Below are 13,839 nucleotides of genomic sequence, written 5' to 3' on the forward strand. Positions count from 1 at the left end.
TTTTTTTTTTTTTTTTTTTTTTTTTTTTTTTTTTTTTTTTTTTTTTTCTGAACCACATTTTAGAACGTCTGTTTTCGGATAACATCTAAGCAAACTTGCGGTCCGTTCTTGTCTGACTAAAGTGACTGAAGCAGAGTCCCTTCAGGTGCTAGTATCCCGTTGTTTTGGTTTATGAATTTTATTTCTTACATGATTCTATTGAAGGAAATGCAATTTCTACTTCCAAATTATGTCCTCTAAATTAATGCTTATTTCTGTAGGAAACCTGGGACTGGCCCCATAACCCGAGTTTTTGATTAAGTGGTTGAATATTGAGACCTCATGTCTATGTTATGAGGGTTTCTTTTATGCATGTTCACTTGGTGGAACCGAATGGCTTTTACCACTTTGTAACTTTTGGGTTGAGTCGATGAGTTTCTTAAACTGACTGACGTTGCTTAATTTCTGATATGTTTAATATTAATGCTCAATGAAAATAACCTTATATTTATTTCTTTTTCCTTGTTGAAGAGTCCAAAGATTTGGCTGTTCTAGTCCTGAACAAAGGAGAAGATACGCTAGATGTGAATGTTACTGGAGGAAACTTTTTCAAGGGGCTTAAGATTTTAAAACATCATTCAAAAAGGGTATGGGCTTGTAATTTCAACCTATTTTGTCCCGAATTTCAGCTAGGCCTTATGTTATACTACCATTGTTTCTTTATTTCTTCATTTTTTGGGAATGCTGTTTGTAACTTTTTTCAAATTTCTTTACCACAGTTGAGTTGATGTATTCAATTAGACTTCCAGGTAAAAGCTGCATCGTTAAAAAATTTTGTTTTTCCACTTCTCAAATGAAGTCTGCATCTCCAACCGTTCAAAGAAAAATCCCTACATTTTAATGGTTTAGCTTATTTATCAAAATTTTGTGATGGCTCATTTTTTGTGGTCAGGTTGTTGAATTCATTCATTCTAATTGTGCGTATGTCCTGTGAGATTATTAGGACAAGTTCCATTCTATGTTAGTTCCAGTTGTTTTTCCATTCGTTACAGTCCTTCTCTGTTCTATTATTTTTCAGATCACCATTCCACTGACGACCTTAAAAGACATGAAATTAGTATTAGATGCTGGAAATGGGGAATGTGTGCTTTACACAAGCCCTCTTGTTTCTGGAGAAGACCTTTTTCTGCATCTCCCTTCATTTGACCAGCTAGTAACACCAGTCAACGGTGCTTACTTCTTAATTCTTGCAGTCCTAATCTTTGGGGGGTCCTGGGCTTGCTTCAAGCTTAGGAGGAGACAAGCAGGTGGTATCCCATATCAAGAGCTTGAAATGGCACTGCCAGAATCTTCCTCCGCTGTCAAAGTTGAAACTGCTGAAGGTTGGGATCAGGGTTGGGATGATGACTGGGATGAAGAAAACGCTGTGAAATCGCCAGGAGGGCGCCATATTGGAAGCATTTCAGCTAATGGCCTTACTGCTAGACCCAACAAAGATGGGTGGGAGAATGATTGGGATGTTTAGTTAATCAAGCAACCATAAGAGAACAAAACTTTCTGGTCCCTCGACAATCAAGCAACCATGAAAGGGGACAATGTGAAGCACATAATGTTACCACTGAGGTCATTCCCTGGTTGAATGTAAACCTTCCTCCCATTTCTGATTAGATTATAGAATTTGTAGCTATCTCATCCTCTGTCAGAAGCCATAATAGCCGATCTGGTCCATACAAGTTTTTGGGCTTGTTTTGGTGGGATGTAGAATGCATGTCTCTTTATGCCTTTTCCTTTTTCCTTTTTCCTTTTTTGAATTCCTACTTTAAGAATAGAGTTCCCATATTTTTACATGATAGCTTACAATATATAAATGTTCATGTAAAATTATGATGGTGTCTGCCATTACAAGACCTTGCCAAGAGAACCGTAAATAACACAATGCACACTCTTCTGGATTACATTTTTTGTATTGATGACCAGGGAGCATTACCTCTCATGAATTGTCACGCCTGAATCTTACCTTCGCGTGGTTTTTCCTTTTAGATGAATGTCGGGGTTAGCTGTGCAATTGGGGTCTTGTCTCTCACTGAAGCAAAAGAGCAGAGAGGAAGGCTGATGTAATAATTCTGTTTCCTTCGTTATGCTCTTATAAAGTTGTTCCTTCTTTTTTGCTTATTAATTCTCATTTTCTAAATAAACTGCGTTGATTGTTTCAGCTGCTCTCTGGATGCTTTCCAAAATCTCTTGTTTTATAGTTATATGGATATGCATTACCATTTCTCCTCTACTCCTTCACTCGTGGAAGGTTCCTTTTATGATACTTATTAGTTGGAGATGAGAACGAACCATCCCTTATAAAGGTGTGGAGGGTGGAGAACGAACCATTTCTTATAAGGGTGTGGAGGGTGTAGAAATCTCTCCCTACTAGACGCATTTTAAAACTCGAAGAAAAAGTCAAAAGAGGATAATATCTGTTAGCAGTGAGTTTAGGCTGTTACAAATGGTGGTATTAGAGCCAGACACCGGGCGGTGCACCAACGAGGATGTTGGGCTCCCTAAAGAGTGAATTGTGAGATCCCACATTGGTTGGAGAAGAAAACGCATGTTAAAACTTTGAGGAAAAGCCCTGAAAAGGTAGCGGTGAACTTAGGCCGTTATAATTACGCCTTAGTTTGGATACAAAACAACTCCTAACATGATTTTATGGATTATAATGATACATAATAACTCCTACCATGATTTTAGTGAACATTTCTTTAAGTTGAACATTTCATTGCCTCTGCATTAAGAAATCAAAACAAAAATGGGTCCCTGACATGATATTGAAGAAGGAAAAGGCATTACCATTTTGAAGGGAGGACCCGCATGTGAATGGGGGTATTGATTATATCAAAGGCATTTGAATTTGAATAGGAATGAATGGGGTTCACAGTTGAGTAGGGATGTCAGGTCTACAATCATTTAATTATCTAAACACTTGACGTCTAAGTTTTAATTATTAAACATGGCTGCCAAAGGAAGCTTTGCTGTGAAAGTGTGAGAGAATGAGTTGGTTGTATCATTAGCATCGCAACAACAGATGCAGTGAGAGCTGCTCCTAAAGATGCCACTCCAAAGCCCACATCTCAATCACAGGTGAACTTAAATAAAGCAAAACATTACTTTTCTTTGCTTCTTTTCATCTCCCTCCACTCAAGACTAATCTCTTTCGTTTCCTTTAACTAATTCTCTCCTTTTCTTTTTCTTTTTAATAGAAAATCTACCGAACTCCAATTTGGGTGATGCCAAAGAGCCTTCTCGTACACGAGCGAAGCAGCTCGACTGATAGGGAGAAGAGCATTCACATTTTGTTTTACTTTTCTGAATCTGGTTCGCTCTCGTCCATGTATCCTTTGAACCCTTTACTTAAAAGTGGATGCGAACCACCGACAATGATTTTCATACCACTTTTGTTCATAACGATAGAATCAAATATGATAGAAGTCAAAGTATTCCATTCTTTTAATGCATTTCTCGTCTTTTAGAAGATTTAGGAATAGTGCAAAGTGCATACTATGACTATATCATTTATGTAAATCAGAATCTCATTCCTAAATCTTCCAAAAGACGAGAAATGCATTAAAAGAATGGAATACTTTTGCTTCCAGCATAATTGATTCTACCGTTATGAACAAAAGTGATATGAAAATGATCGCGAGTCGTTCAAATCCACCTCTAATTAGATTTATGCAAAAGGGTGTTAGAAGTAAGCGTGTGTAATGTTTCACGGTGAAAATGAATGTGGTATAGTGGCACTTTAAGGAAATGAACAAAACAGCTACAAACAAGTTTACAATGAAACCATGTAAATCAAACTCATTGAAATGGAAAGATAACATTCAACTCTCCAGATTTCATTCCAAGCCCTCCTCAGCTTCACATGGGGATTGGATCATCTCTAATATATTGACAACCTCATTCATATCTGGCCTGTTAGATGGCACTTGAGAAGCACATATCAAACCAAGTTTCATTACAGGAACGGCCTCCTCGACACGGAAGTTCGATTGAAGCCTCTCATCGACACATCGCTCGACCGTGCCATCGTCCAAAGCTGCCCTCACCATATCACAGAGCACTATAACATCATCTTCCATGTACTCCACAGGTCTTTTTCCTGTCACCACTTCCAAAACCAAGATGCCAAACCCATAAACATCACATTTCTCGGTTATAGTTACTGTTTTGCAGGCGAACTCTGGAGCCATATAGCCCAAAGCACTTTGGATTTTGCTGCTTAAGATGCAACGGTCCAACATTGGCAGCAGCCTTGCCAAGCCATAGTCCCCCACTTTTGGTGTCCCAGAACTGTCTATCAAGACATTGGTTGACTTCAAATTGTAATGAATTATATCATTCTGGTGCAAATAAGCCAACCCTTTGGCCATCCCAAGAACAATCTTGAACCTCTGCTGCCACGACAAGCAATCGTCGCTCGTTCGGTCGTGTAGATGTTTATACAAGCTTCCATTTTGGACATGTTCATAGATAAGTAGCTGCAAGGAGGTTGTCCAGTAATACCCTTCAAGTGCCACCAGATTATGATGCCTGATCTGCCCCAGCTTCTTCACTTCACTCTCAAAATCCTCTTGGGACTTGATCAAGCTTGTGACAGTTAGCTTCTTGATTGCAACTAAACAACCGTCTCGAAGCGCCGTTCTGTAAACAACTCCAAATCCGCCTCGACCGAGCTCGCAATCCTTATTCAACAATGCTTGAGCACCAAACACAAACTCTGCATCTCCTGAAAACATGACTAGCTTTCCATAGTCTGGGTTAGTTTTTGGGGAGCAGTTAAAATCCTCCCCAGCAGATAATGCAAGAGCAGCAGAACGTGCCTGTGAGGACCTTGCACGGATGTTAAGGATACTCACAGCTACCACACCAAGTAAGATAAACGAAGCTGCACCAATAGCAATGATGGATGATATGCTTAGTATTATCTCATGGTGATGCTTGTGGGAGGGGGAATTGGCGTTGGTATCGGAGGAGTTCGGGTTCAGGACGATTGGTTTCGGGTGGACGGAGGGGCAGGACCGGTTGACGACAGCACCACAAAGAGATGGGTTATGTGAAATGGAGAAGGGAGATATGGTGTTGAAGAAGCCCCCAGCTGGGAGCTCTCCATTAAGGTGATTGTGGGAGATGTTAAAGGATAGGAGGTGGGAAAGATTAGTGAGCTCCTTGGGCAGGCTTCCAGTGAGTTTGTTGAAAGACAAGTCTACGTTTTGAAGGTCGGAGAGATTTGCAAGAGCAGCAGGAATTGTGCCTGTGAGGTTGTTGTGAGAAACCATCCTGCATTATTCATAACACATCAGTAAATTTATTGTCAGAAGCAAGCTAGAAAGTACTAAGAACAGTGAGCGTGTCCTCTTTCAGAGCTTTTCCTTTCGAGCTTCCCCTTAAGGTTTTAAAAACGCGTCTACTAGGGAGAGGTTTCGACACTCTTATAAAGAATGTCCCGTTCACATTTCCAACCGATGTGCGATCTCACAATCCACCCACTTGGGGGCCAGCGTCCTCGCTGGCATACCGCCCGATGTATGGCTCTAATACCATTTGTAACAGCTCAAGCCCACCGCAAGTAGATATTGTCATCTTTGAGTTTTCTCTCAAAGTTTCAAAACACGTTCACACCCTTATAAGAAATGTTTCATTCTCCTCCTCAACCGATGTGGGATCTCACAATCCACCCCCCTTCGAGGCCCAGTGTCCTTGCTGCCACACCGCCTCGTGTCCACTCCCCTTCTGGGCTTAGCCTCCTTGCTGACACATTGCCCAATATCTAGCTCTGATATCATTTGTAATAGCTCAAGCCCACCGCTAACAGATATTGTCCTCTTTGGACTTTCCCTTTCGGGCTTCCCCTCAAGGTTCTTAAAATACGTCTATTAAGAAAAAAATCACACCCTTATAAGAATGCTTCGTTCTCCTCCCCAACCGTAGTGTTTTCACGTAAACACACGACATATAGCTCCAAATTTCACTTATTGATCCAAAAAAAGTAGATTATGAAAAGGAAGTGTTGTTAATGGAAAGAGAGAGAGAGCTTACAATGATGTTAACAACGAGCATTTGTCAATGGAGATAGGAATTTCCCCAGTGAGTAAGTTCTTCTCCAGCCACAACTCCTTGAGTGAGACAGCTCCTCCAATTTCAACAGGAACACTTCCATTCAATTGATTATCACTGAAGTCAAGAACATATACTGATTTCAGCTCACCAATACTACCAGGAACAGAACCCACGAGATGGTTTCTTGATAAATTCAGCAACAGCAAGTTCCTAAGCTCTCCAACATTAGATGGGAGATACCCATTCAAATGATTATGGCTAGCATCAATACTCAAAAGATTCTTACAATCCGCCATGGATTCAGGCAAGTTTCCAGTAAAATTGTTCATAGAAACATTAAACTTCTTCAACAATTGAAGATTTCCTATTGAACTTGGCACTTTACCAGAGAAGTTATTAGCAGAAAGATCCAAAATCTCAAGATTTTTAAGCTCTCCAACCCAACGAGGAACTTCACCCATCAGAGAATTCCCTCGTAAATTCAAATAACTGCAAGAACTAAGCATCTGCATTGACTCTGGTAGCCCACCAGAAAGGATGTTATCACTAAAATCAATTGATTTCAAAAACAAACAGCCACCAATATCCTCAGGAACCCTTCCAGAAAAACGATTCTTCTGTAAGTTAACCAATCTCAAATCATATAAACTTTGAATCCCAGAAGGAATCTGCCCTTCAAGCAAGTTGTTTGAGAAATCTAGTGATTGAATCCCTCTCAAATACCATAACCCAGATGGCAATTTCCCAGATAAATGATTTGATGAAAAGTTTAGAATCTCTAGAGAAAAGCAAGAGGTTAAGGATTGTGGGATTTGTCCTGTGAGATTGTTTCTGGCAAAGGAAATGACTCTTATTGATCCACATTGCAGGAAGAGCTGTTCAGGGATGGATCCTGATAAACTGTTGTCACTCAAATCAAGAACTTGTAAGCTTGTAAGATGAGCAAGAGCAGAGTTGATTGGGCCAGTGAAATTGTTGTTGGAAAGTGAGAGAATCTGAAGGAACTGTAACCTGAGAAGCCCACGATCGATGTGGCCAGACAAAGAGAAGCCATCAAGAACAATCTCAGAGACCCTATTGGTTTTAGGATTGCATTTGATACCAAACCAATTGCAGGGGGTATCATCTTCTTCATTCCATGATATGAGTTTACCCAATGGATCTTGAAGGCCAGCTTTGAAGACTATCAACCCAAGAACATCATCGTTGAAAACAGTGTCTAAACAATGAACAGCAGCAGGAGCTAAGAGAAGAAGGAGAAATAGTTTGAAAATCATGTTGTTTTTTGCAAGGAAATGCTAATTCTCCATGAAAAAAGAATGGATTTTGGAGTGTGGGACAAAGAGAACAAAGGTGAAAGAAGCAAACCCACTTTTGTTTTTGTGAGTTAGGTGTTGATGGAGAATTGTGGAAGAAAAGAGGAAGGGGATGGAATGATACTCACTCACATGAACACTCCGACCAGCAAAGGGCGAAATGGGTAAAGATTGTGAGAAAAAAGTGGTGGGAGAAGCGTTAAATAGAGAGAATGAGAGAGGGAAGAGGAAATGATAATAATTATAACGAGAATGATACTGTCTGGGTTGTCTTTTTGGAGTGTCTGCCAAAGAGAGAAAAGCAAGGCGTTTGAAAGCTTTTCCAATGCCAATGGGGAAAGTGAAGTAGAACAGAGTGTGACAGTTTGCATCATGGTCAAACCAGACTTTGGATAATCCCATGGTGTTTTGGTACAGTATCGCGGGGCTGACGGCTACTATATGTAATGGGTTAAAGCGAACAATATTATTAGAGGTAGGCTTAGACCGTTACAAATGGTATCAGAGCTAGCCAACGAGTGGGAAACAAAACACTCTTGTAAGAGTGGAGTAGCATACGCGTTTTAAAACTGTGAGGTCGACAGCATACATAACGGGTCAAAGCGAACAATATTTATTAACGGTGGGCTTTGACGGTAATTATAACGGTCTAAGCTGCAGCAGCCATAGCCATGGGAGGACTGGAATGGAGAAGGTGAAGGAATTTGTTCAAAGTTTGAAACTTTTTGTCTGATTGGAGGGCTTGCAGTCAGAAAATTACAAGTCATACAGAAGTACACAAAAATGTGACCCAAATTTGGACGAAGTAGGCATGAGATTGATGTTCATAAGGGTTTTCGCAGCAACAATGGAAGTGTATGAGAAGTTGTTTTGTTTTGGCATCGAAGTTTCCACACTGAACATCTCTCCTTCCAATGTCATATTAAAAATTTCAAAGCTCTCAGAAGTCTTCTCATATCTCGGGCTATGCAAGGATGCTTAGCTTGCACATGACACATGAGTGAGTGGCGTACATGGCGCATCTTTGAAAATCTGAGTTTTTTTTTTTTTTTTTTCATGCTTCCCAAACCTAGGCTGCTCACAAATCTATGTATTTCATAATTTATTTCTCACACAAATGTATGCATCCCAAACTAAGAAACAAAAATATTCTAAACCGAACACCATCGATTGACCTTTCAAATGAACAATCATTTTTATGTTTCAATCTAAATCTTTTCTTTTCTTTTTTTTTTCTTTGTTGGAGTGAAATTCGAATTATTGACCTTTCAAATGAACATTTGGAGAGCAGAACAGAACTTAGGAGAACCCGAAGTGTTATGCGCTTTATCCCCCAAAACAGGCCCGAGCAAATATGCTCCAGAAAGCAAGAGATCCCTCAATCCAGTTAGAAAGGTTGTCTGTCCCTGAAAGAGAAAAAGATCACTATCACCAACATATATCTTACCGGTGATGCAAAAAAGAGAACCTGGGTGATGTGTTAAATTATGAAGAAAAGGAGTAGGTAGTACAGAAATACTAAACTTCATCCGATCTCGATCCTCACACCCGTCCCATTGAACGCTCAAGAACGACACACAAATAAAATACATTATAGGCTCCTGTTTTGTGATCACAGGTGTTTTCAGACGTGGGAGGGAAGAAAAAGGATAGATAGAATCTGCAATAGTTCACATATGGCAACAGAACTATACTATATAAACCTCAGCTAAAGCTTAGCTACACATAATTTACAACCAACCGACATGCTGCTGCATCAACCTAAGATGCCATCAGCTTCGAACCTCACACGTTTCATGAAGTAGTCTCAGCTCCACAATGGTCCAAAAGCTGAATCTTTCAATGAAGTCACTATATCATACGCCCCCACGGGCAACGTGACTACCAGTCTCTCCTTGGTTGTCCAAGGGCATATATTGAGCCATGATGGCCCGTATCTCCGAATCCATATACCTCTGCAATTTTAAAATGAAAATATGAAGGTGATGAAGTCAAAAATACACACTTATTCTTACAATTTACGTACAGCTTTTACTATGATTTTACTAGCATCAGTGGATGATTCTTAACAGGAATATGTAAACATCAAAGATGCAATCAACGAACTACAAAAGAAATAAATAAAGAACAGTACCCGGATTCTGTATTTGTAAATTGCATATCCCGCGATCCCAGTGATGGCTAACACAAGGATAACAATCTTAACAACGCTCCAGCTTGTCACAGTGCTCCCAATGTTACCTACAGATTTTTTATCCATGCAGATAAGAATGAAATTATTCCTCAAATGTATGTATAGGGCGACTGATAGACATTCAAAAACAGATATAATGGATAAAAGATGTCAAGTAAGAGCGTGATGTCCTACTACGGCTTGAACGATAACCGAAGTAAAAGGTATTTCAATGATACCTATACATGTATCGTGTTCGTGCATATACAGTAAACCATTTCTGCAACTGCATTCATAACTGCCCCATGTATTCTTACACTTGCACTCTGGGCACTGGCATGCTAGCTTCTCCTTGCACTCATCCACATCTGGCAAGCAAATAAAACCATGAAAAACATGTGACTTACTTCAGAAACACATAAAATTAACAAGCATCCTATCATCTTTTCAATCCATGGACATACTACTGACACACAGACAAGATAGGTAGCTGGGTTGTTGAAACGAGATCGACAAATTTCACCTCTAGCGCGCCTCATTATGGAAAAAACTAAAAGGGGGGAGGACCACATCCAAATATATCCAATTCGATTATTAATTGCCTGTCATTATCTTGAGAAATCAAAGAGGCTAAAACAATGCAAGTTGAAGAAATGCTGAACCATTCCTCTCACTTTAAAAATGATTAATAAATGAAGGTTGTGGATAAATAAGACATCGTCGGGTACCTTCACACGTGTGGACTCCATCACCTTTGAATCCTGGAGGACACTTGCAGCCCTTTGTATGGTCATCCTGACCAATTCATGAAAAATAGAAGTACTTCTGGTTAATCCATTTTATTCTAGTTCAGGAAAACGCTGAGAATTATATGGTACATAAGACCAGTAAACTTACAGAGCATGCAGAGTAAGTTTTGCCATCATGGGTGCCCTTCCAACAACCCCCATTATTTATTTCACAGCGTAAAGCTCCTGAAGCTGTGAAAATTAAGCAGGCAGACACTTGAGTAATTAAGGAAAGAAAATATTCGAAAAAGAAAAAAGGCACATATGGTGGGTCTTTCTCCATTTGGGCAAATATCTATGATCCCAAGAACTTTAAACTATTAACTGCCAACAGAATCCATCACTCATATTGACATCGGAGTTTAACACAAAGTTGTAATTATTAATTGCTAGTTATGATAAATTGGTGAAGCAAAAGGACTTTGATAAATTTGATGGCACCATCTTCATTTTGACTTGCACAGTCTCCAGATAACTTACCTTCACAATGAGTGTAGCCATCACCAACAAACTTCACACCTCCAACAGTAGGACATTCACAAACTCTTCCCCGAAATGTATCCTAAATTGCAGGTGCATTAGATATAACTCATTAAATATATACATGTACAAAATTAAAGTTACAAGAAAATCAATACAAATAGATTTTTGAAAAATGCAATACCCTGCATGCAGAAATATTTGCTTCCTTATCGAACCAGCAACCACCATTGTTTGTCAAACACTCATTTGTTTCCACGTCTGCAAAAAAGATAAGTTAGGAAATAATAGTCATCTCCATGACTTCATACTCTAACGTAATTCCATTTGAGAAATATTAGCAAGAAAATCCAAAATTCTACTTGAAAACACTCAGAACAAATTGCAGTCAGCTAGGACCTTCAGTTAAACAAATTGCAGGCTCTGTCGTCTCCTGAAATCCAGAACAAATGCCCTTCAAAACTGCTCCTTTGTCCAGCTTGCCTAAATCAAGGAAACAAGATGGATAAATACGTACATTGCAGAAACATTTGGTCAAAATTTGCGAAGACAACAGGAAATTCCCTCAAACCTCTATACTGTCTGTTATTTATAACAAGAGTCGGCAATATGGTAACATCGCCACGGGAGCCCCTACCAATCTGAGGGCAAAACAGTTTAAAGTGTAACATCGAGTCTAGGGAGAAAAATACCAAGGAAGAAAGACGCAAGTATAGAAAATGATGAAGGGGGAAAAGGCCATGGATTCAAAACTCCACCTGTGCATCCTGTTCAGCTTTAAGTATTGGGTTTTCCACATCTGCCTCTGGATCTCCAATGCAGTCTTTAATCTTGTTAAGATCGATTCCTTTATAGCCAAGTCAACCAAAGTAAGCACGTTAGAGATGGTCCAGTGTGGTAACATAAATCAAACACAACAACCTCTATTTTGTAGAGATCAAAGGGATGAAGAAATTGAAAGATTTTGGTAGCTCCAACTAAGTAAAAACTTCATTGAATTCCAAACAAATATTCAACAGTGAACCTACCAAAGGATTTAATAACTTCATTGGCACATTCCTCGTTGTACTTCTTTTCTTTCATGGGACAACGAATTGAAAAGTCAGTGACAAAGTCCCACCACAGCCAAGGCTTTCCAGATTCATTAGCAACTTTAAAGAAACAAATTTGGCGTAGATTTTGAACGACTACATCCTTTCCATCATATCCTTTACTGAAATCCTGCTCAGGATCCGGTGCACAGTATCTCCCATGATTGATGCATTGAGTTTTGCATTGTTTACTCAGAGTAAAAGCATCCGGGCAATACCAAGTTATATAATGGGGAGTAAATTGAGTGTACCCTTTCTGCTCAAGGGTCTGAGCTACTCCTTTGAAGTTTTTCACAAACTCAATCTGACTATCACACTTTGCCCCACACTCATCATTGCTATTTGTCCAAAATTCATATTCAACACGATCATCAGGATGTGGAAGAGCTTCTGTCCAATCAAGATTTATATTAACCATCTCCCCGTTAGATAGAGCTTTCTTGATCTCATCCCCCAAACTTTTGCTAATAAGAGCAGAAGGAATGGTAATGTCTTTTAGGTAATTGGCATCTGCTTTCGCCTCTTCGGGAGAATCCATGGTGATTAAGGGTTCGAGTCTATCATCTGCAACAAGAATTGCTGCAGCTCCACCGTTTTGTGCATTCCACGCCTTCAGGGTGAAGTAACAATCTAAAGCAAAGGCCAACATATTCCTCAATTAAGAACGAAATTATCGAATAAGAGCAAGACAGGAATGCAGAGATAGTAAATTTTGAATTAAGAGAAAGAACATTCTTACATACTGAAACAAATAACACACATTTCCTTCCAGAGAACATTAACAAATATTAAGTTTAGAACTCGTATCTCTAGTTTCAGAACCGACTTGTCAACGAGCCAAATGGTTTAAAGATATCTTGGTGAAATTATGTGCCCCATTTGGGCATTTATATGAGATATTGGTAACTTGGATGGACACATGCACATATACCAGCAACAACACTAGGATAAGCAAACCTAAATTGGATATGTACATTGAGAGCATAACCAACACTAAAGCCCTTTAAGTGACCACTATACCCATATAATACTAAGGCACTAATTCCCTTGAACCAAAATACCGATTGGAAGAAAATTGTGCGGAATTTCAGCTCCTGCCATTCAATACGAATACAGAATTGGAAAACTCGCCTACAGGAAGAAACCAACAACTGCGAAATTCATTCTTTGCATTTTCCTTTTTTTGGCAAAGAAAGTTCATATTAATTAAAGAATCAGACAGAAAATACAACCGAGAGGACATAACAGAATTCAAGTCGAGAAGGTTAACCTCCTCGATCGGCGAGAACGAAAGTAGGGAGACTTCCAGGTTTGGACTTGAAAGAGATACCGACATCATCAAAGCTCTTGCACGCCTTCTGATTAGCTTTAGGATAATGCACGATGCCAGTCATGGTGCCTCCATATTCAGGAACCCCAAAATTCCCAATCGCACATTCATAAACACCCTTGATAGAATCTGGGTATGTTACCTTCAAGCTGTTCTTCTCGACAACGAATCTACCGAAACAAGAGACGCAAAGAAGGAAACAAACGGAGAGAAAAACACTTGGTTTTCCCTTCATCATTAGATCGCAGAAGAAAATGGGTGAATATTGAGTGAACTTCGCCGATGAAGCTAGAATTGTAAAAGTGAGTTCTCAAGGTATGGAAGAAATAATCGAAAACTAGGGCTTTGGAATGAGCGATGGGCAGCCAAGAAAGTCAGACGTGGAGGTTGAAGAAATGGTGGTCGAAGACGTGTAACGATTTGATTCTGAAATCCTCTTCTAATGCAGAAGGCAAGTCTAGAAGATCGACGGTACCTTACTTCGTAAGTAACAAACAGTTTCAGATTTTTCCTTTTTTTTTTTTTTTTTTTTTTTTTTTTTTTTTTTTTTTTTTTTTTTTTTTTTTTTTTT

General features: G+C 39.4%; 3 protein-coding genes across 3 annotated transcripts in view; 1 reads left to right on the forward strand and 2 right to left on the reverse strand.

The window, feature by feature from the left end:
- The window catches only part of LOC111446930, a 6,237-nt gene extending 4,303 nt beyond the window's left edge, over nucleotides 1-1,934 (forward strand). Inside the window, exons 3-4 of the mRNA XM_023085863.1 lie at nucleotides 511-626; nucleotides 1,058-1,934. Of these exons, the coding sequence (XP_022941631.1) occupies nucleotides 511-626; nucleotides 1,058-1,504 (563 nt within the window). The 3' untranslated portion in view covers nucleotides 1,505-1,934. The remainder of the gene's footprint in view (nucleotides 1-510; nucleotides 627-1,057) is intronic.
- A 1,801-nt stretch (nucleotides 1,935-3,735) lies between these two features.
- On the reverse strand, nucleotides 3,736-7,839 carry LOC111446924 (probable LRR receptor-like serine/threonine-protein kinase IRK). Its single transcript, XM_023085855.1, has 2 exons — nucleotides 6,070-7,839; nucleotides 3,736-5,310 (listed from the first exon to the last, which is right to left on the reverse strand). Exons 1-2 carry the CDS (start codon nucleotides 7,365-7,367, stop codon nucleotides 3,870-3,872), a joined length of 2,739 nt encoding a protein of 912 aa, XP_022941623.1. The 5' UTR covers nucleotides 7,368-7,839; the 3' UTR covers nucleotides 3,736-3,869.
- Nucleotides 7,840-8,859: 1,020 nt separating this feature from the next.
- Nucleotides 8,860-13,750, reverse strand: LOC111446939 (vacuolar-sorting receptor 1). The gene is made up of 12 exons (XM_023085875.1): nucleotides 13,209-13,750; nucleotides 11,876-12,568; nucleotides 11,606-11,694; nucleotides 11,419-11,488; nucleotides 11,247-11,330; nucleotides 11,032-11,108; nucleotides 10,848-10,929; nucleotides 10,477-10,559; nucleotides 10,308-10,374; nucleotides 9,819-9,947; nucleotides 9,541-9,647; nucleotides 8,860-9,361 (listed from the first exon to the last, which is right to left on the reverse strand). The coding sequence occupies exons 1-12, from the start codon at nucleotides 13,504-13,506 to the stop codon at nucleotides 9,263-9,265; spliced, it is 1,878 nt and encodes a 625-aa protein (XP_022941643.1). The 5' UTR covers nucleotides 13,507-13,750; the 3' UTR covers nucleotides 8,860-9,262.
- Nucleotides 13,751-13,839: the final 89 nt, after the last annotated feature.

The sequence above is a fragment of the Cucurbita moschata genome, unplaced genomic scaffold (genome assembly GCF_002738365.1).
Source record: "Cucurbita moschata cultivar Rifu unplaced genomic scaffold, Cmos_1.0 Cmo_Scf00001, whole genome shotgun sequence".
Lineage (NCBI taxonomy): Eukaryota > Viridiplantae > Streptophyta > Magnoliopsida > Cucurbitales > Cucurbitaceae > Cucurbita > Cucurbita moschata.